The sequence below is a fragment of the Phoxinus phoxinus genome (genome assembly GCF_949152265.1).
Source record: "Phoxinus phoxinus genome assembly, chromosome: 10".
NCBI classification, from domain to species: Eukaryota; Metazoa; Chordata; class Actinopteri; order Cypriniformes; family Leuciscidae; genus Phoxinus; species Phoxinus phoxinus.
The window spans coordinates 28,214,576-28,240,058 of NC_136885.1; the positions used below are offsets into that span (position 1 = coordinate 28,214,576).

General features: G+C 38.0%; 4 protein-coding genes across 5 annotated transcripts in view; 2 read left to right on the plus strand and 2 right to left on the minus strand.

Annotated features, from left to right (window-relative positions):
* zdhhc3a (zDHHC palmitoyltransferase 3a) overlaps window positions 1–10,645 on the plus strand; it is a 17,348-nt gene extending 6,703 nt beyond the window's left edge. The window contains exons 6-7 of one of the 2 annotated variants that reach the window (XM_079625315.1): window positions 3,233–3,363; window positions 9,008–10,645. In XM_079625315.1, coding sequence (XP_079481441.1) covers window positions 3,233–3,363; window positions 9,008–9,229 — 353 coding nt within the window. In that variant the 3' untranslated portion in view covers window positions 9,230–10,645. Of the gene's footprint in view, window positions 1–3,232; window positions 3,364–5,457; window positions 8,175–9,007 lie in introns of those variants that run through there. The other variant, XM_079625316.1, reaches the window with a different exon arrangement.
* Window positions 10,541–12,585, minus strand: tmem42a (transmembrane protein 42a). Its single transcript, XM_079625343.1, has 3 exons — window positions 12,264–12,585; window positions 11,798–11,944; window positions 10,541–11,720 (listed from the first exon to the last, which is right to left on the minus strand). The coding sequence occupies exons 1-3, from the start codon at window positions 12,435–12,437 to the stop codon at window positions 11,577–11,579; spliced, it is 465 nt and encodes a 154-aa protein (XP_079481469.1). The 5' UTR covers window positions 12,438–12,585; the 3' UTR covers window positions 10,541–11,576.
* A 205-nt stretch (window positions 12,586–12,790) lies between these two features.
* Window positions 12,791–15,470, plus strand: kiaa1143 (KIAA1143 ortholog). The gene is made up of 3 exons (XM_079625342.1): window positions 12,791–13,325; window positions 13,501–13,654; window positions 14,646–15,470. Exons 1-3 carry the CDS (start codon window positions 13,218–13,220, stop codon window positions 14,846–14,848), a joined length of 465 nt encoding a protein of 154 aa, XP_079481468.1. The 5' UTR covers window positions 12,791–13,217; the 3' UTR covers window positions 14,849–15,470.
* Window positions 15,471–16,371: 901 nt separating this feature from the next.
* gpd1l (glycerol-3-phosphate dehydrogenase 1 like) lies at window positions 16,372–24,941 on the minus strand. Its single transcript, XM_079625313.1, has 8 exons — window positions 24,734–24,941; window positions 24,191–24,368; window positions 23,956–24,096; window positions 22,535–22,673; window positions 20,811–20,923; window positions 19,616–19,852; window positions 19,365–19,471; window positions 16,372–18,171 (listed from the first exon to the last, which is right to left on the minus strand). The coding sequence occupies exons 1-8, from the start codon at window positions 24,775–24,777 to the stop codon at window positions 18,075–18,077; spliced, it is 1,056 nt and encodes a 351-aa protein (XP_079481439.1). The 5' UTR covers window positions 24,778–24,941; the 3' UTR covers window positions 16,372–18,074.
* Window positions 24,942–25,483: the final 542 nt, after the last annotated feature.

Consider the following 25,483-nt stretch of genomic DNA (forward strand, 5'->3'; position numbering starts at 1 on the left):
TGTCGTCATTTTCATTAGTTCATTTTCGTCACCTGTTTAGTTAATTAGCCTTGTTAATCATCATCATCATCACCTGTCGTCACTCGTTGTCATCTGTGTATTTAAGTTCCTGTCTCTCACCCTTCAGTTGTCGGTCAATGCTTATGCTAATGCTTGTTTCTGTTTGTACATGTTACGTTGTATGGAGAGTGTTACCCTTGCCTGTACCAGTTTTGTTTAAGTGTGATTCTAGTAAAAGTTTGAATTGGAACTTTGGGCCTCAGCCTGTCTTCATCCGCACCATACCCGTGACAGATTGACCGACCAAAAAGTAATGGAGGAGGACGCTATGGAGGCATTTCTGTTCAATCAGAATGGGAGTTCATTGGAGGAGTTGGTGGAAGTTTACCTTCATCTTCATCAGGATGTTTACTGGGAGGAGGAGTTTTTGAAGCAACGGTTCTGGAGAGGACTTGATGATCCTCTAGCCCAGATATTGCTGCTCAGGGACTTAGATAGACCTTTTATTGAGTTTATGGACAGAGCTCTTTGGGTGTGTGGTTCCTCACTCACTGTGGGAGACATCCAGCCAGATCTTCGCGTCCAGCCAGATCTTCGCGTCCAGCCAGATCTTGAGCCCGCTGACCCTGCGCCAGAGCCCTCGTCGCTGCCCAGCACAGAGCCCTCATCGCTGCCCAGCACAGAGCCCTCATCGCTGCCCAGCACAGAGCCCTCATCGCTGCCCAGCACAGAGCCCTCATCGCTGCCCAGCACAGAGCCCTCATGGCTGCCCAGCACTGAGCCCTCATCGCTGCCCAGCACAGAGCTTCCTGCACCGCTGGTCCCGTCCAGCCCAGAGCTTCCTGCACCGCTGGTCCCGTCCAGCCCAGAGCTTCCTGCACCGCTGGTCCCGTCCAGCCCAGAGCTTCCTGCACCGCTGGTCCCGTCCAGCCCAGAGCTTCCTGCACCGCTGGTCCCGTCCAGCCCAGAGCTTCCTGCACCGCTGGTTCCGTCCAGCCCAGAGCTTCCTGTACCGCTGGTCCCGTCCAGCCCAGAGCTTCCTGCACCGCTGGTCCCGTCCAGCCCAGAGCTTCCTGCACCGCTGGTCCCGTCCAGCCCTGAGCTTCCTGCACCGCTGGTCCCGTCCAGCCCAGAGCTTCCTGCACCGCTGGTCCCGTCCAGCCCAGAGCTTCCTGCACCGCTGGTCCCGTCCAGCCCAGAGCTTCCTGCACCGCTGGTCCCGTCCAGCCCAGAGCTTCCTGCACCACTGGTCCCGTCCAGCCCAGAGCTTCCTGCACCGCTGGTCCCGTCCAGCCCAGAGCTTCCTGCACCGCTGGTCCCGTCCAGTCCAGGGCCTTCGCCACTGGTCCCGTTCAGCCCAGAGCCTTCGCCGCTGGTCCCGTCCAGCCCAGGACCGCCTTCGCCGCTGGCCCCGGTCAGCTCAGAGTCCTCTTCGCCGCGGGTCCAGTCCAGTGCTGACCTCCCCAAGAAAATTTTGGGGGGGGGCAATAAGTCCTCTGAGGGGATCGTGGAGGCCCTGCCGACACGGTCGCCATGGCCGCCCGAAGGGTTCTCACCGCCATGGCCGCCCGAAGGGTCCTCACCGCCATGGCCGCCCGAAGGGTCCTCACCGCCATGGCCGCCCGAAGGGTCCTCACCGCCATGGCCGCCCGAAGGGTCGTCTCCGCCGTGGCCGCCCGAAGGGTCCTCACCGCCGTGGCCGCCCGAAGGGTCCTCACCGCCATGGCCGCCCGAAGGGTCCTCACCGCCATGGCCGCCCGAAGGGTCCTCACCGCCATGGCCGCCCGAAGGGTCGTCTCCGCCGTGGCCGCTCGAAGGGTCCTCACCACCATGGACGCCTGAGGGTCCGTCTGCTCCGCCATGGCCACGCCCTCATCCTGCTCCGCCCTGGCCACCTGCACGTCCTGCTCCGCCCTGGAGGCTTCCTGCTCCAGATCGGCCACCTGTTCATCAGCCTCCAGGGCGCCCACCCTCCCACCCCTTTGGATGTTTTACGGCGCGAGGACGCGCCTGGGGGGAGGGGGGGGTTCTGTCACATTGTTAATGTGTTTTCTGTTGTTTATCATGGACTTTTAGTTTGTTTTCCATCTTCAGTGTTTTCATCATCTCTGTCGTCATTTTCATTAGTTCATTTTCGTCACCTGTTTAGTTAATTAGCCTTGTTAATCATCATCATCATCACCTGTCGTCACTCGTTGTCATCTGTGTATTTAAGTTCCTGTCTCTCACCCTTCAGTTGTCGGTCAATGCTTATGCTAATGCTTGTTTCTGTTTGTACATGTTACGTTGTATGGAGAGTGTTACCCTTGCCTGTACCAGTTTTGTTTAAGTGTGATTCTAGTAAAAGTTTGAATTGGAACTTTGGGCCTCAGCCTGTCTTCATCCGCACCATACCCGTGACAGCCATACAATCACAAAACAATTGGCAATGCACATCCACCCAATACAGCAATACACAACATCCACAATATCAAAGCTTAAAATATTCACATTACCTGCCCCTTATTCAAAAGACTTATTGCATTTGGTACAAAAGTTTCTTTATATATTGCTTCAATTGCTTTTGGTGTTCTATAACGACAACGAGATGGTAAAAGTTCATAAACATGATTCAAGGGGTGTGTTGTGTCTCTTGTTATAGTCAAAGCTTTTCTCTGAACAGCAATTTCATATAATTGATCAACTGATTTTTGCTTGGATCCTATGATTTGACCTGCTACTCTTGTAATTCTGTTTAATTTGACTTTATTCAGAGATATAACTCGCCCGAACCACACAGTTATGTTACACCCAAAAACAATCTCAATTAAACTAATATAAACTCTTTGCAGAACTTCATTTACAGAGAACTCTCTCAATTTCCTTACCAAGAATAGCCTTTGATTTGCTTTACAGAAAAGATCCACATTATCAGAGAAATTCATATACGCCTAACAATGTAATCCGTGTTTTCAAACAGGTCACCTGAATGTTGCTAACCATAGCTAAAAGATAAACCTCTTAACCCATGTTCTAATGTTTAGATTTTTCCAACCGTGTTTTGTCCCAGTTTGCACATGCAAATCTAGATGAGTTGCCAGATATTCATGCCCGCTAACCCTCTTTTTCCTTCTAGTTACAAATAATTTATAGATGTGTTAGTAAATTGTATAGCTTGTGTTAATGCCGTGTGTGTGTGTGTGTGTGTGTGTGTGTGTGTGTGTGTGTGTTCCCTCTCCCCTCTTGACCCAAGAGTGCAGTTCCTTCTCCCCTCCAGCCACTGTCATCCTCCTCATCCTCCTGTGCTTTGAGGCCCTCCTATTCCTCATCTTCACCTCTGTGATGTTTGGCACCCAAATCCATTCCATCTGCACAGATGAGACGGTAAGAGATCGCTTCCTTTAGGCAGTGGGCGAATGTGGTGGAGGTAGTGCCTGTGGCCTGATATGCGCTGTTATTTTTAGGTTAATGTGTGGACAGTTTTACCTAAAATGCTATTGTGCTTGAAGTGAGATGTAACACATATACAGGAAGTAGAAGTAGGCCATTGTATAGTAGTATGCTTACATACATTCGTGCTGGTTATTTGTCATGTATTTTTTTGTTTAAAATAGAGATTACGATTCTGAATAGACCACTTCAATCATGTAATGATTAATCATGCAGCTCTATTTGCTAGTTATTATTAAAATATACTGTATATTGGTGACACATGATATTGACATCTGACATATGAGTCCAAATGGTCCAGTGCTGTGGGCAACATACTTGCACAACACAATCTTGTGAATTTCTAACAACTGACCTGGAAAACACAACCCCCATATATTCCTGTGCTAAAGATGCAACTAGATCCTTTAAAACTTATTCGAAGGAGGTCGCTATTTGACACTGCCATCAGATCCTCTTTGATGGACTACAATGGTGTATGTGTAGAGTTCACTAGAGGCCTTTGATAATTGCAGGTGTTCAGCATCTGCTCAGAATAGCACACTATCATACTACTTGTAGTGTACTATTTATGCAGTATATACTCTACCATTAAATTTTTGTAATGTTTTTATTCAGCAAGGGTGCATTTAAATTAGTCAAAATGACAGTAAAGACATTAGCATTGATTAGAATTGTTTTTTTGTTTTGTTTTTTATTTGAAAATGTGTGAAAAAGAATCTTGAGAAAATGTATCATGGTTTCCACAAAAAAATATTAAGCAGCACAACTGTTTTCAACATTGATAATATTAATAAGAAATGTTTCTTGAGCACCAAATCAGTATGTTAGAATGATTTCTAATGGATCATGTGACACTAAATTGAAAAATAAGTCATAAAATAATTACCCTGGTGTTGTTCTAATGCCGTATTCCCTTCTTTCTTTTATGGACCACAAAAGGAGAATTTGTAAAAAAAAAAAAAAAAAAATTGAAAGTCTCGCTCGCTCTCGTACATATAATAGTGTGACCAGCATCCAGCTTTGTTCTGTTAGCACCGCATGTCACCCCATCTTGCCCACAAAAAGCACACAAGTTGTGAGAAATCAAGACTAGCAAAAGCGCGACACACGTGCAATACATGTACCTTCTTCTTTGAGGTGAATATATCCGTTGTGTTCATCGTAACAAGAAGTTATCGTGTTCACATCATCAGACAAACGGAGTTCCAGTCTGGAGATATACAACTCATTGAGGAAACTTAACGGTTTTTTTTGTTAATATTGATTTTTCATTTATTTAAATGTTTATATTTATTCTTAAATTTTTACTACTATGTTTCTGTTGTTGTATTTTAAATTACCGTATAATAATATTTCACAATATTACTGTTTTTACTGTATTTTTGATTAAACAACATAAAAAAACATTACAAAATCATACAGACCCCAAACTTTTAAATGGTGGTGTATATTGTGTGCAGTAAGCAAATTTCCCACAATGCAATTCGTTCAACTTGACCTTCCTTTCTCCGATTAATGAACTAAAATGATTGCATATTTATAGAAAAAAAATGATAAAAATATTTCCAAGAAGTGAACCATTATCCCAAAATGCAATGCACTTATTTTACCTATTTTCCTAGTGTGACAATAAACCTGAAGTAATGTCAGATGTACTTTTTGAATCCTTATTTGATTTGAATATTGAGAGTTAAGACATTTTACATGAAATTGGATTAAAAATGTTTAAAATATAGTTGTAGCGTACTACTTTTTGAAATACATACCATTACGTAATGCATTGTTTCACAATCTTTTTATAAAATAAATGGGCAGAATGCAATGTACTGTATACTGCACTGAACTACGCAGTATCCTAGTATTTTATTCTGAACATAAACTTATTGGCATAATTTTTCATTATGAAAATCACCATCTACGATGAAAATATGGTTACAGTTCTGTTTTATGGAATGGGTCAGTTGTTCTTTTCCTCTTTTGTTTTGTAATATACACTCTGAAGTCTCGGTTATCTCTTGTTTTTAGGGCATAGAGCAGTTGAAAAAGGAAGAGAGAAGATGGGCTAAAAAAACAAAATGGATGAACATGAAGGCGGTATTCGGACACCCCTTCTCGATAGCATGGTTTAGCCCGTTTTCCACACCCGAACACGGGAAAGCCGACCCCTACCAGTATGTGGTCTGAGCTCAGGAAGCTTTAAGCTTAGAGACTCGAGTGCACTTGGACTTCCCTTAAAGAGCGTCTTTTAATTAATCTGGACTTGAGCGGAGCATTTACCAGTGAGACTAAATCACCATCATCTTCCTTCTTTTTTTTTTTTTCAGGGAACAAATCATTGCATATCCAATTATTCTTGCCTATTTATTTGAATTAAAACAGAAAGTGGAAGCTTCATGTCATACTCTCAAGCATCTCTGCCTAGCTACACTGAAATAAAGATGGATGATGTGCAGATTATAGAAGCCAATTTATGCTAATATAATCACTATTGTAATCTCTTCAGAATGTTGCTAAAATGATAACCTACTTTCTGAAATACCTTCTTTTATTCCTTATACCTATCTACAATATAAAACCCATGTTCTTTCGGCATAATGGCATAAGAGCACTGACAACCATTCACTAAAAAGGATTATTATTCTTACAGATATAATACATTTTTAAAGGGACATTTACACCTAGGATGGAATAACGATATCTATAACTATAAAGTTTTAATAATCATTGTAATCAGGGCTTGACGTTAACTTTTTTTCTCACCAGCTCCATGGGGAAAAACGGCCATATAGATATTTTTGATATTATTTCATAATTAGATATCAGGAATATTAGGCTGCTGTCACTTTAAGACCTGACACACGGATCCATTATACTGTTACACATGCGTTTTCTTTATCAATGGTTTACGTTAATTTAAAACATAACTGACTGTGTTTACGTGAATACTCACCAAGAGTATTTTGTGTGTATTTGACTGTTTAAGCGCAATAAGCAGCAGAAAATAATACAATTTAGTACTGTCGGAGAGATGAGGGCGAGAAAAGCGCAGCTTTTAGTGTATCTCTTCTGCGAAAATTTGAAGCGTTTCAGATATTATAGTTTCGATATGCATCGGAAAAATATATATATTTTTGACAACACTACATTGCACTTGGTTTATTTTTTCAGATGCCTTTTTAAAAGACTACAATTGAAAAATGTATTTATTATATGTAAAATTCAACCCACCAAAGTGGCTAGTAGGAGAGGAGTGACTGCGTTGCACGCCATTGATGAAATGGTGTTAATTTCAAGCCCTAATTGTAATACTAGGAGAATAGGGAAGTCCACACCACAGCTACTGTATAATTATAATGACATAGATGAACAATATTGTTGGAATCACTTTAAAAATGATTTTTTTTCCAACTGATGAATTATAACAACAGTGACAGCCAATCAGAAACCACATGACTTTAAGGAGCTCAAAAATTTAAAGCGGCAGATGACATACTTGCCATGCGCGCTTATGATAAACAGAGAATTATCATTTGTTGGTGTGTGTGCCATTATAATTATTGTTATGGTTCTTGGTGTGATCAGGCCTTAAAGCGGTGGTTCGCTCAAAAATGAAAATTCTGTCGTCATTTCACCATCATGTCATTCCAAACCCATAAGACTTTCGTTCATCTTCGGAACACAAATGAAGATATTTTTAATGAAATCTGAGAGATTTCTGTCCCTCCATTGAAAGTCCGTTGACCCAAAACTCTGATGCTTCAAAACGTTCATAATGAGATCGTAAAAGAAATCCAACTGAATCGATTGCTTTTTATTTTACAATCTCTTTATGAATGTTTTGAACTGTCAGGGTTTTGGGTCAATGGACTTTCGAAGATGAACTAAAGTCTTTTTGGGTTTGTATAGAATAACATGAGATAACAGCATTTACATTTTTAGGTGAACTATCCCTTGAATATGGGTTATAGTCTTTGGCTTTATAAAAAAAATAGTATCGGAAATTTAATAGGGGTGTAAATATTTGTTCTGACAAAGCTTCACTAAAAGATGCAGTCATGACATCTGATCACAATTTGGTTCGATTACTTTAGATTTTTTGATTAGAATAATTTTGAAAATGGTAATAAACATAAATGTAACCAAAGGGACGGTTGATACTGTAGTTGAATATTGACAAAGTGATCCACCAGTTTTTGTATTCACATTGTACAAAATAATTTAATAATCAGTGCATTGCCCGATCATTTTTACACCCCTAAACCATAACATTCCATTGGACTCATTGGAATTATTATTTTTTAAATGTACAGACTCTACATTGAGTACTTTTGCTGTTATACATAACAATTTGAGTGATAACAGCACTTACCATTACAGAACAGAATTGCTGATTTACTTGGTATGTTTCCATAAACCTGGTTTGCAGAAATGTATAAGAAAGGAACAGGCTTAAGAAATTGTGGGAATTTGACCTCAAGATCAACTACATTTATATACAGTATACGAAAAAATGTAATATGTTCGATGGCTTATTACATGAAGGATAAATTGTGTTTTCGACAACTTTATTGATTTACCATTGTTGCCAATGTTTTGGTTAATTGCATATATTTTACATTTTATTAATATACATTTTTGTTATGATGAACGGATGATATGTGCTTGAACTTTTAAGTATGTATGAAAAAGACAATCATTCTGTTCTTCTTTGTCAAATGGTGAATTAAAAACCTGAAACACTTGGTCACTAGTGCTTTATGTAACACAACGTATCACTTTTAAAGCGTCTGACATTGGATTTCTTAAATGCACATCCGCACGTGAAACCATCTCTGCTTCTGAAAAGTCTAAAATTGTATTTCAGGAAATTCTGCAGCTGAAATTCTATTCGCATTGCAAAATAACTGTGTTGCTGCAATCTCTCAAATGGTCTAAATGTTTTCAAATTTGCTTGGTCTGTATCTTCCTGTCTACTTCCTCTCTGTCTTTAACACTAACTTAGTTTCCCCAAACTAGTTGTCTTATGAATGGTTCCCTTGCTCCAAAATATCCAGCCTTCGTGGTTTTGGGAATGAAAATGAATCTAAAAACAACTAATTCTATTTAGTATTAAATCAGGCTGATGTCCCTGTTTGATTGGTGTGATGGAGGTAAGCTTGGATCGCTATCGCTATAAAGGCCGTTCAAACACATTCGATGTGCCTTTTGCCTGATCGCATGCTATTTAAAATAGTCTGTTTTTATTTTTATTTTTATTTAGATACATGCTTTGGATTGTGAAGGCCTGCTGCATGCTTCATGTGTTTACAATTTGTTCCATAAAGTGACAGTTGAACCATTTCTTCCAGTTGGGTTATCTCTCATTAAAGATTAAACGCGCAGGTGCATGAGTAAAATAAATCACTTCCCATTCCTTTTTTTTTTTTAACCATTTGCTTTCCTTTTCCGTTCACTTAATGGAATGTACGTGTTTTTTTTTGGCACTATGGATGTTGTTTTCCATGCATACATGGATTATATTTATCTCTTTCAACAGACACAGAATCACAGATGTGTTGTTTTTTTCTTTTTGCAGGGTATTGAAAAGTTGAAGCGTGAAGACCCTACATGGGAGAAGACTTCATCCTGGGAAGCTATAAAGTCAGCTTTCGGAGGTCCTCTTTCTGTGGCCTGGTTGAGCCCTTTCACAGATCTCTCGTGCCAGAAAGACGCTTCGGCTCCTGTTCCCATGTTCCCACAGGGTGAGATCATTGAGGAGGATGTGATTGAAATCCCTTTGGAGCCTTATTCGATGTAAAGGTGTTTGCCGCTTAATTCCTGATGACTGAGAAGGCACAATTGGACTTGCAAAGAGACTACTGTGAATATTTGAGTTTGACTGGAAACAGCATTTATGTACTGTACCAACGTGCCTTAAAACAGTATTTACAACCAAAAATACATCTCACTCTTCTAAAGAGAAACGTATGTCATGCAGAGGGAGATGTGACTCTGTCATTAGCTCATTAACATTATACAAGCTGTTCCTGGAGCAGTAATGTCTACACAAAAAAATGGCTAAACACTAAGCTTTTAATTGTTTTAACCACAAATTATTGGTCAGGAAATTAGCAAGATTTCAGCAAATGTACTACTTAAAAAGCAGGAAAAGCATCAAAGAGAGAGTGACGTTGGCAGGATATGAAGTTGTGTGTGGAGTGATGGATCACAATGAAACGCAAGTCACATGGTGATGCTCCAGAGCGGTGTCATGGTGTGGGAAGCCTTTTTATCTGCTAGTATTGGTGAGCTGCTTCACTGTGAAAAGTCATTTCATGCTTTGGAGTACAGGAGAATATTGCAGAATGGCTTGATTCCCACAATTGAAAAGTTGTTATCTAAAGAGGAATGATCAGATGTTATTAAGACCATCAGGCTCATGTTTTGGCCTGATCAGAGTCCAGATTGAACCCCTATTGAATATTTGGTCTCACATTAAGCTCAAATGAACTGGGAGACATTTCTCGACTACTCATGAACTGCTTGAGCCATTAACATTGAGTGGAACAACACAGACTCTTCTTCCTGTAAAAAAACTAGCTGTAAGTTGCTTGGACACCACATGGCTTAAACATTTAAAGAAAACAAAGGGGAAGGCTATTCCTTGTTAAGTTATTTTATCTACAGTGTTTGTGCAATTCTTGCTCATTTCCTGACCAGTGATTTATTTGTGATTAAAATGGTTAATGGTTAAGACCAATTAAAAAGACCAGTAAATATTTTGCCATTTTTGGTCGGACCTTTTTTTTTTTTTTGCCAAGGAGTTTATCATTTTTGTTTTGGTAAAAAAAAAATTAAGTAACTGGTAAAATATTTTTTCATATAAAACTTTTTAAGATGTATCATCACAGTAAAAATATATATATATATATATATAATATCTCTAATGTTGCCTTAATGTACTACAAGACTCTTAAAATTGCCTGACATTGAAACAGGCATAACCCCATGACTATGCAAATTATGGTGCTGTATTTGATAATATAAATTGATGGTGCTTATTTGTAGATCTGTTAAGACTTTTCCATAATTGTCAAAAACACACATCAGATTTACCATCCCAGGATTTGATTGATATATTGCTTATTTTTATTGTTGTTCTGTCATATCTTTATATTTCATTGTATTTACGACCTTTTAATTAAAATAAAAAAGACTTGTGCATCTTTCCATTACAGGCGCGTTGTTTGTTATGTTTTGGATTTTTTCCATTACCTGATGTTTCTCACGGCTGACTTGGTAGTACCAAGTCAATTTTCAGATGTGATTTCTGAGCAGAATACATTGTAATGGCCAGCTGTGCTCAACAGATGCTGCTTTTTGTGGTTGGGTTTAAAATAGAGTCCAGGTCAGTGGTTTGCTCAAAATGGCACACAATAGAAGAACCTTTCATTTTAAAATACATGTGGATTTTTAAAAAAAGCTTATTTTGCTTATCAGGTGCTATTTAATCCTAATATAATTTATATGAACTAAAACAGTGTAATGTATGATTATTAAAAAATATATAAGAAAATTAATGTATCTGAGTGTGCATCCTGTTCACTACTTGGAGTGCAAGTTGAAATAGGTTTTACTTCGGAAGACTTGAAAAAAATATGTATCAGAGAAACATTAAGTTTAGCAGTAAAATAAAATGAGATCCACAGCTGTATTTGGTCAAATATACAGCAAACTTAAGAACATTTAAAAAATAAAGAGTGTTTGTGTATCAGCATTATATATTTACACAGTATGACATACATATTTAAGGTAGTAGTAACCAAGAGTATAAATTAATTTATTATAAACTTGCATAATGTGCCCTTGACGGCTGAAGTATGCATTAACCTACATGACTGAGGCAGGACTAGTAGTGAGACACATTTCAAGGCTTTGCATCGTGTCATTATTAACAATACCATGATGCACATAGCACAATAATAAATTAACTACAAATTTTTTATAAAACAATCCCATGACAGAAATACAAACATTCAGCACATATCATACAGTTGTGCATAATTCTTATTAGCTCAATAGCTTTACATGGTTTAAGTTACACACCATCTGACTTGATTGATTTTACTTCAATCATTAGATAAGGCAATGTTTGTGTTGTTCTGTCACTCATATTTCTTTTCCACATTTTCCTGTGGAGCCTGAGTCGTCGATCCATGCAAGACAAGAAGCCCTGTCAGGGTCAAAATGATACCAACCCACCACAACGTGGCATGAGTTTCGCCAAAGATCACATGTCCAAGGAAAGCCTGGGGAAAAGACAATGCATAATAAATGAGTAAGTAACTAGTTTCTAATATGAACTTGAGGGTTTGAGCAATCTTACAGAAAAGATAAAATTTGAGGCAGTGGTGGTCACAGTGGCCCGGGCAGAGGAAGACGAGTGTCGGAGGGCTTTGGCGAAGAAGGTCCACATCACAGCATTGCAGGTGAACAGAAGACCACCACAAAGCAGCCGCAGAGGTATATGTAACTGCGATTAATGACAACATTAAAATGACATTATGTTCATTGTTCATTTAAGGCGAGACACTACAGGCAAAAACAGTGTTTTTTATCCATCTGTCAATTTTGAAATTATGGATTTTCATAAAATGAAACTAAAACTAAACTCAATCAACTGTGGAAATATGGTGATATCTATTAGTAAAACATTTATTTTTTTACCCTATTCACCTGAGGTGTCTTGCCTTAAACCCCCACACACGCACATATATGCATACATATGATATCTGATATAAGAAAATACTGTAGGCCTATGTGTGTGTGATAGAGAGAAAAACACTTCTTACCCAGTCACAAGCTGTGGTATCAACTCCTGTAGTGCTTCCCTGTCCATCTATCCAGATCAGCCCTGTTTCACACACACCTTTCAGATAATCAGCACCCAAGGACAACTTAGCAGAAGATGATGCTAAAGCTGCCAAAAACCCCGCGATTGACGCATAAAACACCCCAGGCAACATAATTCCAGCTCGGACCTACTGCCTCACTATGGTAACACCACTACTTTACCACCATCTTTAACATTTTAAGATATAATGAAACTTCCTACTGTGCATCATAGAAATAAATCGAACAGGTAGAGTGACAGTCAGCATGAATCACGTTGTCAATAATGGGCGGGACTTTAAAAAACATGCACTGTTGACCTAAATTAAAACGTCGTATTTTACATCTTCACCCCGTGTAATTGCTTTTTAATATTGAGGTGTCATTTCTTATGTGAAAATTATCACCTGAGTCTAGACCACAGTTGAAAAATATGTAGGCTTCTTGTGAGGCGTGTTACTTTTCTCAATGCTGTTCATAATGGACCAATCACATTCGTTTGTGATCACTGCATAATCACTCATTTAAAAAAAAAAGATAAGTTTGTCAGAATTGCTTTTTTTGTATTTCCATTTGTATAACAAATAATAGCTATTAAAATCGATAATCGATTGTACAGTTTAGTATACAATGTCTCCAATAGGGGGAAAAACACTGTAATATAAACGGGGCTCAATGGAGAATTCGGCTTTCTGAGCCGCCTAGCGCCTCTTGAGGAAAATAAATGTTGTGGGAAATTATTAGCCAGCAACATTTGCAGCTCAATGTAAGAAATCAGGAAGGCGCGCGCTGATTGGTCATTCACAGGCACTTATTGATGACGCAAAATTTACACGCCTGGCTTTTGTGTGTTTAGTGTTTGTGAAACATTAAGCACATTTACAGTTTATCAGTCTGATTTGAACTAAAACACAATGAGTAAAAAGGGTAACGTATCATGGGTGAAGCCAGCCGAACCATCTTTTTTGAAGAAATTTAAGAATGATGTTGGTTATAAAGAAGGGCCGACAGTGGACACTAAGGTAAGTGTTTTCAGTCACATTGGTCATGCCTCAACACATAGTGAGATGCTAGCGTAAAAATGCTATATGAACGTATGTCTCCTAAATGCTGTCTATGTAGGCAGCTCATAGGTTTTCAGACGGCCTCTATTGTATTCTTGTTTAGTATAGGAAATGAAGTATGTTGTTGTTGCAGAAGCAGCAGATGCCGCAGTGTGATGATGGGGACAGTGCTGACAGTGATCGGGAGGACGAGATGCCGCAGGTCGTGGTCTTGAAGAAAGGAGATCTGAGTGCTGAAGAGGTTCTCAAAGTCAAAAAAGATACCAAGGACACAGACTCAGACACAGGTAATGCGCTGCTCGTGCATTGCTTTCATGGATAAGAATGTGATCAAACCAAACCTTACTTGCAATTCTAAGTAAATTCTTGATGATGACCCACATACTCTAAATGCCATAATTATCTTAATTACAATTAAATAAAGGTGCATGTTTTTTTATTTACTATATTCCATAGATAAAAGCACACTTTTTATTATTTTTAACGTTTCATAATATACCTCTAGTTCTTTCATAAAACGAATACAATAAACAGTATTCACATTCAAATATGTTATTCATAAGAAAAGGTTTAATTTTTAATGACACTGACATATTTAGGTATTCCATCTAAATATTTATTTTGCTAATTAAATGTATTAAATATTTTAGTCCTCCACATTCCTTTCCGAGTTGCTGTGTGTTGCTGTTGCTCAGACAGAATGTGTTTGATGGCAGACTTTTTTTTACTTGCATAAGAATGAAAAGAAAGATAATTATGCAAGCTCTTTGATCTTTTGCTGTGAAATTGCACACATTTTGAATATGTAAATTGCTTAGCAGCTGTTCTCACAGTTTGTCCAATGGGAATTTGTTCTCATTGTATAGACTACTGTGAGGGATTGAATTGATATTTTTTATATCCCCATTTTATTTGTCTTTTCACTGAAGAAAATTATTCAGTAACATAAATAACTATTAGATAAGTTTAATTAAAACATGTGCTTTTATTTGAGACGGTAAGCAAATATGCAATTTCATTTTTTCAGTTTTGCCCAAGTTGCAAACTCCCACTCTGGCTTCTTTAAATTTGTTATTATTTCTGTCTGGTTACTGGTCTGTTAATGATAGTTACTTGCGACGCATATAAATGTTTCTTATAACAAAGCTGGCAGGTAGATTTGTAAAGGTCTGTGAGTTATGACGGGAAAAGTAAAATATCGATCTAGTCTCCCTTAATGTTCTGGTGTTCAGTGAGTATAAAGTCATTCATTAAAGTAAATGCTTTCATTTCCTCCAGATGAACAGCCTCCATCTGATGGAAAGATCGTCTTTAAGAAGCCTGTCAAACGCTCCTCTGATAAATTCAAAGGCATTACGGCCAGCTCTAGCAAGAAGAAGAAGAAAAGCGAGGATGGCGACAAGAAAGAGTCAAAAGCTGGTGTGAAGGTGAAGAACAACAGTCTGCTGTCTTTTGGTGATGATGATGATGAGGAAGACTAGTTTGACATGGATTCAAGCATTTCTTTTGGTCAGATTGTGTCTCAGACTGGTCCTTGAAATTACCAATCTGCACTTTTAAAAATATATTTCTGTGTGTGTAGATGGTGATAGATGTATATAGATGTTTGTGAGAGTGATCAAGTCCATGCAGCTTATTTGTTAAATAATTTTGTTAAACATATGAGTCATTATGAGCCTCTGAAGGATCATCAATAGCAGGAAGTCAATATATATAACAACATCAGAATCATTAATAATGACAGTTTTTTGAAAACTTGATGATAAACGTATGGGCGAAAAGATAGACAAAAACATCTGGAACAATTAGAAATGAAAATATGATAGAAAATGGAACATAGAGGTTGATTCAGAGGAGGCTATTCAGTGTTTCATAGAAATGAAACTGTCCTGTTAGAGATGTCCAACAGGATGTACATATATGGCTTCTATGAAGGAGCTGTGCAGTTACCCTTTTTATCTTTGTTTTAAGTTTTTGTTTTGCAAAACGTTGACACTCAAAATCCCTGATTCGGGGACTTTTGCAGTTGTATTTTATTATACATTGTGTCCCATTTAGAGGAAAGAAAAAAATGCATTCTGGAATAAAATGTTTTTACCACCATTTATCTTGTGCTGCAACTTGAAATTCTGAAGATAAATCATGTCTGTGTTCAGGAAGAAATCTCATAAAAAAATCAAAATAGGATTTTTTTATCAGCATGATCTGGTTGAGTGAAATTACACTAAGAAAAAAAAATATATATATATATAACTTCCTGTATATTTTGTGGTTCTCAGACTTTTTGACTCAAAGGCCTGTCATATAATATCCAAAGGACCTCTATATAATGACAGATAATATAACTATAATACACTTACACAAACGCATACATAATACATTATATATATACACATATATGTAATTATTAATGACATACACACATTTAGGTATTTCATCTAAGTATTTATTTAGTTCATCTTTATTCAGTATATAATTAAATGTATTAAATACATTTACTCTGAATATTTTAGTCCTCCACATTACTTTCCGAGTTGGTGAGTGTTGCTCACACTAAATGTGGTTGATGACAGGCTTGGTTTCTCTTGCATAAACACACACACATATATATGTGTGTGTGTGTATGTCTGTAATTAATGTATTCTGTTATAAGCCTACCATAAGTTTTAATTGCATGTTCTTCGATTTAAAAAAAAGTTATTCAGAGGATTTTATTTTTATTTTATTTCAGTTTACATATTGATTTTATTTTAATTTATTTTAATGAATTAAAACAAAAAAAAGAATATAATTTGAGTCTTCAGTTCTTCATCCACATAATTGGTGATCTACAGTTTACATATTTATTGTATTTAAATTTAGATAGTTTTAATGAATTAAAACCATAAAATAATATAATTTGAGTTTTTCTTCCACATAACTTGTGATCTACAATCTAAATTGTGACATCTTATGCTACTTTAGGATCATAAAATGTTCATATTTAAACCAAGATCAATGCATTAATGAAACAAACATTTAGCACAGAGATTATTTTATTGGTTACTTTCAAAAAGCAGCATTTGTTTAAAGTTCAGCCTTGATGACGTTTGTTAGAACAACTTGCAAAATGATCACATTCTCAGAGGAGAGAATACAGGACGGGTTCATAAAACAACATGGAGCAGTTTTACATACTTCATCCACTGGAGTGTTACACTGAAGACACTGCAACATTTGCACAGTTTAATACTTTTATATGATTCAAACACAACAACAACACAGGAATAATAGACACACGGTAACAGCTACATGCTAAGAGCTCATCTTTTTGTGTTAGGTATGACCTAACCGATCTGTAAGCACAGTACAGTGCTAAAAAAGGCCATTATGGATTCAAACACCAGCTGCTCACCTAACAAGCTCCCTTGTTTGAAAACTACAGATCTCATTCCTTCATTCTTTTCATAGTACAACTACAGAAGTATTTTTAATGCTAATCTCCATAAAGATGCGAGTACTAAAACGGTAACCTGAACTGTTGTTCAGCTTTTCAGAATGCAAAATTATTACTACATCAACGATCAGGGGTTTCAAACAAGATGTTAATGCATTCCTGAAGCTTAGATAGGCAACATTTTAACACAAAAGGTGATGATACACAGGGTGACTTTTAGAGCAATGCTGCCGAGTGATTGTTTGGGCACTTTCCTATTGAGAATGGGCAACAAAATTGTATCTAGATAATTTAGATCAGTCCTGTGTCTCACCTGGTTCCCCGTTGATGGCAACATTGCTCAAAAAGTTGCCAAGTGCATCATCACCTCAACACAATAAAAGTTGTAGTCAACAATGTTCTTCTGTAACAAGTTTTCTGTCTCAAAACTAAAAGCACTCAGTCCTAAAAAGGGAGTTGCTGGGAAGTTGAGATGACAGATTTGAGCCCCTTTTATAGAATATATTGTCATTTAAAACAAACAAAACAACCTCAAACCTAAAGTGAGTCCATTAAAGTATTATTTGAACTGTCTGAGAAATGTTCCTGACCAGTAAGGCATCTTCACATTTAAAGAAATCTAAAGTCTCCCAAAATGTTAGGTGTAAGTGGCAGTTTCAACATTTATCAACATGAAACAATCAGAACTGAAATAATTAATGTGTATACTTAGTATTAAACCTAACTTGTGCCCTTGTGTCGAACAATGTGGAAAAGTAACCCCCCCGTTTTCCGTTTTATTAAGGAAAGTGGTATTGTGCTGGTTCAACAGGATATTAACACATGCAATTCATTGATTATAACGGACGCGTTCTAGTCGTGTCGTGTTGCTCTCAATGTGGACGTGGAGTGAGGGTTTATGATTGGATCGCTCTATGGTCATTTAATAAAAATAGGCATTTCATCTCATCTGTCACTGAGGTGATATTGTGGACCATCCACAAGAGGGCAGTCAGACAGAGAGAAAATAGTTAAAACTCCATCTTGGCTCAAACAGAGTGAACAACACATGGCTTTTCCAAACGAAAAACTTGAGTACATTCTGTAATGTACAAAAAACCTGCGAGGTCGGAGGCAAACCCCTGAGTTCAAGCCTAATCATTAGTCAAAAACTGGAAAAGAGAATCTTAAAATATAACATTGTATGTGTATATAATAGAAAATGAGAAGTGTTAGAGGTAGGACCACCTAACAGACCGTAGGGGATGGGGGTTCTGGTCCCCGTGAGACACTCACAGGTGCTCTGGGTGGCTCTGCATGCAAGTGATCATGTCCTGAACCGGTTTGTCCTCGAAACAGATCTGATAAACAGCCGTGAACAGGGGGAACCTGGAGAATAATGCAGATTTGAGATGTCACCAATTTTGTAAATGCATCTTGACAAAGAACATTGTGCCGTAGAGCGAGTGATTTAAACGCCAGGTTGCTCCAGGGGGATTGTAATCACTGCAGTAGACATGTCACTGCAAAGTCACTCTGAATAATACACACTCTGTTAAATGAAGAATAGTCCAATGTATTCAGATGTTTTTTTAGACGATAAAAGCACAAATCCCACCTTAGTATTAGGTACACTACTGTTCAAAAGTTTGGTTGGTAAGATTTTTTAAATGTTTTTGAAAGGTCTCATTGTCACCAAGGCTGAATTTATTTAATTAAAATTACAGTAAAATCAGGTATATTGTGAAATATTCATACAATTTAAAATACCTGTTTTCTATATTAATACATTATAAAAAGTACTTTATTGCTGTGATGCAAAGCTGAATTTCAGCATCATTACTCCAGTCGTCAGTGTCACATGTTATGCTGATTTGATGCTCAAGAAACATTTCTTATTATTATTATCAATGTTGAAAACGGTTGTGCTGCTTAATATTTTGTGGAAACGGATATATTTTCTGTCAGGATTCTTTGATGAATAGAAAGAAATAGAAAATTTTTCAACATTATAAATGCCTGTTTTGAACAAATTCATACATCTTCACTGAATTAAAATGTATTAAAATGTAGCCTTTTAAATGGTAGTGTATGTAAGATACATTTTTATCTAAATAAACATTCTAAAATTAGCAAGTAGCTAGTTTAAACGCAACAAATGTCCCTACTTTCTCTAAAATGGAAATGATCATCCAATAATTAAAATCATGTTATAATTTTGACATTCTGGGACATTTTTAAAATGTATTTAATTGGTATTTTTATTTTGTTTACTAGAATTACTAGAAAATCACCACACTTTTCAGATGCTTCGACAAAATAATAATTCCATACATACTTATTTTTAATGCATAAGGACAGACACGGGGGGATAAAATTATGCATCAAAAAGAAGCACATTTATAAAATATCTAGAATCAGATCTCTTGTATATGGACTGTATTGCATTTGCTAAGACAAAATTTTTTAACTTCAGAATTTTATTCAGTGTTGTGTCATGAGAATGTCAACCGACATAAAGGCTAACGCAAATATATAATACAGTTATAATAATATGACAGGCAAAAAATGGTTACACATACTTATCCACTAGGCCCTTCTGTTTGAGGATGTGATAAACCTCAGCAGAAGTCAATGGTCCCTGAAGCTTTTGTCCATTTAACATCTCCTTCTCCAGTTCCTCGATGCTCTGAAAGAAAAATAAATCTGTATTGATCTTTTCTGCATCAGCAAATGTGCCTAATGCTCAGCATCTTCCTCCAATCCATAAAACGTACATTACACGCCACCAGGCAAGTGGAGAAAGACAGAAACGGATGGGTGTTCGGTTTACCTTCCCTGTCTTGGCAAAAGCCTCTGCCACGCGGCGGTTTCGTCCTCCGTAGCAGGTGGTGATGAGGTCAGCCACGCCGCAGCTCTCGAGGAATGTGGCGGAGGACACCGAACCGTCTTTGCTGAAGAGTTTGGCGAAAGCGATCATCTCCATCAAGCCCAGCCGGATGACGGCTGCTTTGGTGTTGTCTCCACACCGCAGACCGTCACAGAAGCCTGCGCCCACTGCAACAATGTTCTAAAACAGGACAAATAAGGATGGGAAGGTTATCAGAATGCCAGAATGGTGCAATGCATCCAGCACTTTCCAGAAATATGGTAAAAAATAATGTGTCAAGCCCATTAACTTTGTAAGCGACAAAAGCATAAATCCTACTTTCCTATATTATATACACTTCTGTTCCAAAGTTTGGGATTTGTATGATTTTTTATGCTCACAAGGCTGCATTTATTTGATTAAAAACAGTAAAATTGTGAAACATTATTACAATTTAAAATAACTTTTCTAGCTTTTTAATATATTTTAAAATGTAATTTATTCCTGTGATGGCAAAGCTGAATTCTTATTAGCCATTACTTTAGTTTTCAGTTTCACATGATCCTTCAGAATTTTTTTTAAAATAAGCAAGCAAGGGTTATTAGAATACCAGTAAGATCTACATTAGGGGTTCTGCGCAACACACTTCTGTATTCATTTAAACAGGTTGCATCACTTCCGGTTTGTTCTTCTTTCTTGATTTCGGGTCTTTTGTGTAGAGCCGGTTTACTCGAGATACAAGCAAAGATAAGCATAACCGATGTCCATCGCATATGCAGATTGATATCTAAACATTATTTTCTTTTTCTTCTTCTCACTAACATTTAGATATTTAAATCGAATAAAACAAACATTATTTATTTAACATGTTACAAAAAAAAAAGTCATCATGGGGTTGCCCAAAATGCCACTGAGACATTTCTAAAAACCTCTTTTAGAAATATTTGAATATTTGTCAAAGCTTGCCAATGTTACAACGGTTTTTACAATGTATTTACGAGGAGGAAGACAGCGGCCTTACAGCATCTAATTGTAAATTCAGCAGCGCAAGCTCTTCTTTACACAGAGGTCTGAGTCGTGCCCCCGAAGCCCTGCATCTCAGGTGCCTGCGTCCAGATATTTCCCTTGGGATGAGCAGCAAGACAAGACTGATATTTACCTTGAGGGCTCCACAGAGCTCAACTGTGTCAGCATCATCCACCACGGTGATTCTGAAGTTAGGCGTCTGCAGGAGCTCTTTGAACAAGTGGCCGTTCTCCAACACCTTGCTGCCTGTGGATCGAAGAAAATGTTTGTTGAGATTTCCCATGGTGCTTTTTAGCAAGTTACTATGTGTACTACAGTACACCCATTTAAACATGAGAGTGAATCCCATAAATGATCATTGTGTGTGTGTACGGAACAGTTTGCTCCAGAAATTGCGATGACTGACATTGTGGTAATCACCATAGCAATGTTCTGCTGCCTTGTGTGTTTGTTTGGTATCCGCTATTTTTGATCAAAGTAATATTACAGTATCCAAAGAATCGTTTTTTTATTAAATTTTTTATTATATGTTATATCATTTTAACTAAATCATTGCCAACAGAGCCGTCATGTTTTGTCTATTATTGGAAGGCTGCTTTGCAGAGCGTTCTCTTAAAGTGTTGCCATATCCACTTATTATAAACGTTTTTGGGCTTGGCTCATAAAGTGATCAAGTTTATGGAGTTATTAAAGTGGGAAGGTGCAGGTCACACTATTTTGGTCTTATTTCTCTAACGTCTCTAACGTGCACTTAAATATGTCATTAAAGGGGTCCTATATTGCCTTTTCACTTTTTCAACTTTAGTTAGTCTGTAATGTTGCTGTTTAAGCATAAAAAAAGACCTACAAGGTTACAAAGCTCAAAGTACACTCCAAAAAGAGATATTTAATGTAACAGAATTCACTTTCCAAAAACCACAACAAATGACTCGTTTGGACTACAACGAGTTTTTTCCGGATCATATGAAGTCATAATGTTGCTCATTAAAATAATCCCCGCTCACGGAATATGTAAAAAATGGGACGAGGCCTGGCTGAGCGGTGTTAGAGAAGACGATGTTGTCGCTATATCAAAGAGACGCTGGTTTTTTTCACCCCGTCCCCAAAACGGAGCAGTTCTCACTTTGTCGGGACAAACTGTTGTTTATGGATCAAAACTTGTAAGCATGTCTTATTATTTGTAGTTGCATTTTCTATTAACAGTTCCAATTATACGTTTTATGTTGTTGTTACGATGTAAACAAAGGGCAGAGCTTTGCCTGCAAGCCAACATTAGTGTTGAAGTAGTGTTTACTGTAGCTTTTGTAAGTTCTCGCTTTTGTAGGACTGGTCACCGCCCCTCAGGAAAATTAACCATTAACCATTCTTAAGTCTGAATCAGGCTTGAAATTGACACCATACTTAATATTTACACCTGAACAGATGAAACTCACGGTAAGGTAAAGGGCGTGACATTTCCCAAACATGTGGTGTCAATCACAACACACTGGGACAGCTAACCAATCACAGGACATTTCGGAAGGAGGGGCTTCATCAAACTAACGACGCATTCGAACCAGACTGGGGAGAGAGGTGCTGTAATAATGTAAAAAATAATGTTTGAACAATCAAGCATGAAAGCATATTCTAGTACACCCCTAGACTAAAAGGGCATAATAGGACCCCTTTAACAACTGGTTGTCAAGTTTGGTTTCGTACACAATGCAAATTTTTGTAAATTGTCACTTAACTTTGTGTATACAGAACACGATTAAGTGTTAACAGGTGAACTGAAATTACCCGCAGTGTGTTCGTGGTCTATGTGGTTCCTTACAAGCACCACTATCTACAGTATTTTCACAGTTTACATTCACTCACCAATGGTGCTCTCGCAGAACTTCTCGGCCGCCACTTCATTGGCAATGTTGGCCCCCATTAGGACACTGACATCGATGCCCATTTTTTCCCGGATGATGTCAGAGATGAGCTTCAATCCTTCTGGTCCTTCATCTATGCCCTACAAAGAAGGGGGGGGGGGAGAGAGAATTCTATCAACACCAACGCTCTTTTAATGTAGCATCACACCATTTCCCCCTCAGTCGATATAACTCTGAAACACAGATGTTAGGAGGACTATCTTTGCCTAATGACTCAAAAAATGAGGAGGAACACCAAAGCAGAACAAAAATAATAAGGGAGGTGGAATGAGTACACAAGAAATGGGCAGAAATCTGAAAAAGAAAACAGACAAACCATATCTTTTCAAATTAAACACGGAACACTGTGAGAAATTTAATGAGGCTACTTTTCAAATAGCGAAGTGAAGATGCATTTAATTTGGCGAGGTACAACTACAGAGATGAAGCCCTGAGTGCCATAGTCAGTTACAGAGGAGACAAACCAGCACCAGGAGGTAATTTGCACACAAAGAGTTTGCCAGCAGGACAGAGGGCCTTTTTTTACCCATGAGTCACTCCACATATGGTGCACTGTGCTGAGCTTTTAAAAAGACATCAAGTCTGTCTGAGACTTCTCAGCATTCTTCAGTCCTGAACATCCTGTCTGCATGGAGGAGGATTCTCAAGGTTTGACCAAAACTTGGACTGTGTCCGAGATGGCCCCCTATACCCTCAATCACTATTTCCTACACCAGTCCACTAATATAGTTCACTGGAGGGAGTGAATGATGAGTGAGACGGAGTGTGCCGGAAGGGCTGCCGCTTTTGCATAGTTTCTGTTTGCTGATTAATAATCATTTGAAATTTAGCAAACTTGCAGCTCCAGTTATAAGATGAAAAGATTTATCTTGAACTCTGTCATGGAAACTACGTATAATTAAACAATTTAACAATAAATTAAAAAGGAAGTTATAGCTGTATGGTATTACGCTGTACCCACATTGGACCAGCGGTTTGGAAAATTAATGGATGGATGATTCAGCTGCGGGCACCATCTTCTGGTCAGACGCAGGAATTCATTCAGTGTGCGACCCTCACAGTGCATTATGGGTATTCTCTAGCCACTGAGCATACATCGGCTGTACACTCGGTATTGCGGTGCATTGTGGGATTGAATTAGTGCGCACAGTCACACACATTAGGAGCAGTGAGTAGTGAACACACACGGGGAGCGATTAGTGGTTGGGTGAGTCATTTCCTGTCGGTATTGAGAATCAAACCCGCGACCTTACAAGTCCAACACTCTAACCATTAGGCCACAACTACCCCTCTTCAGTATAGCTTAAGAAGCCTTTCAAAAAGCACTACAAGTCAATTCTGTACAACGCAGAGTATTCTCACTTTGATTAGTGTAATTCCACGAGCCTTCTCCGAAATGCACCCGACCATCTCATCGCACAGTTTCCGGATGAATTGGTGAGGGACCACGAAAACCAGGAGGTCGGCACCATCCGCGGCATCCCGAAGCAGCGGCACAGCAACCTACCGGAAAAACACCATTAATCTGACACTTATTTCCACATCAGATCAAGCTAGCATAAAACACTATTTATGCACACCCCACCCACTGTCTTACCACATTCTCTGGGAGTTTGTAGCCTGGAAGATACTTGACATTCTCGTGCTCTGTGTTGATGATCTCAGAAAGCTTTTTGCCATTGACCATTTCTTCATACACCCACATCTTGACTGTTGTGGCAAAGCACTGGAGTTTCTGTGCATTGGAGCCAATGATTCTTGCAATAGCAGAGCCCCTTGGCACAGTACAACACAACAGTATCTTTAATCAAAATGCCAGTCTGTTGTTAAACAGCAGTTCACCGAGACGTTTCAAGCAGGGTTTACAACCCTGAGAAGCTGTTTTGCCAGCTGCAAACAAATGAGTGTTATGCAGCATGCAGCTCATCAGATCAAGTCATCACTTAATTTTGCCCAGAATAACAATGTTTAACATATGGACCTGAAAATCGATATGAATACGCAGGCAATTAAACTAGTGCTCCAGTTTATAGCGGTACTGTCTGAGCTATAGCAGTTGGTCCGCGCCATATGTTCTATATATTAATCTCATTACCAATCACATATTGATCATATCTAATCATTACACGTTCATACTCACCAGTTTCCTGAACCAACAATACATACTTTCAGCGGAACAGCCATCGCCACCTTTGCGATCAACTAGTGGATAAATGTTTTAAGTAAACAATATAGGCAATAATACTATAAAGTCAAGCAGTTTCTCGGTGGGAGGGAACGTGCTGGTCCACTTTTGACTGCGTCATCAATGATATCTAGGAATTCTGGGAGTTGTAGTTTTTCCCTCTAATTTCTACAGGTTTCTTTTAGATGTTTAAAATAGTTGCTGTAAAAACCTTGACACAAATTGGAGGATCATTTAATTCAGTTTATGTGTATAGCGCTTTTATGGAAATAATTAGGCTATCCTTTCTACTTGAGCAGATTAAACATTATAAATAAACACATTGTGATTTTTTTATTATTAAAACAAATAGCTCATTATATTAATATCCATTACATTAATGCATCCTCAAAGTTTTCTTTATTTCTTAATTTCTTTCTATCTTTCTTTCTTTTTTCTTTCACAGGTTGCTCGCTTATAAAACTAAAAACATTTACACCTATTCCATCTTTTTCTTTTTGCAATGTGGTGGTCAAAACCTGGAAACTTTTTTTACTGCTCACAAATTTTGTTTTAGCCTTTTCTGTATATACTTTGATCTACTTTTGTAAGGATTTACAAAAGTAAATTGGTCAAATTTTTTTTATAATTTGTTGTAAATTTTTATACTTAATCATTATTTAATTTGTATTGTTTTATTTCGTTTATTTATTATTATTTCACTTA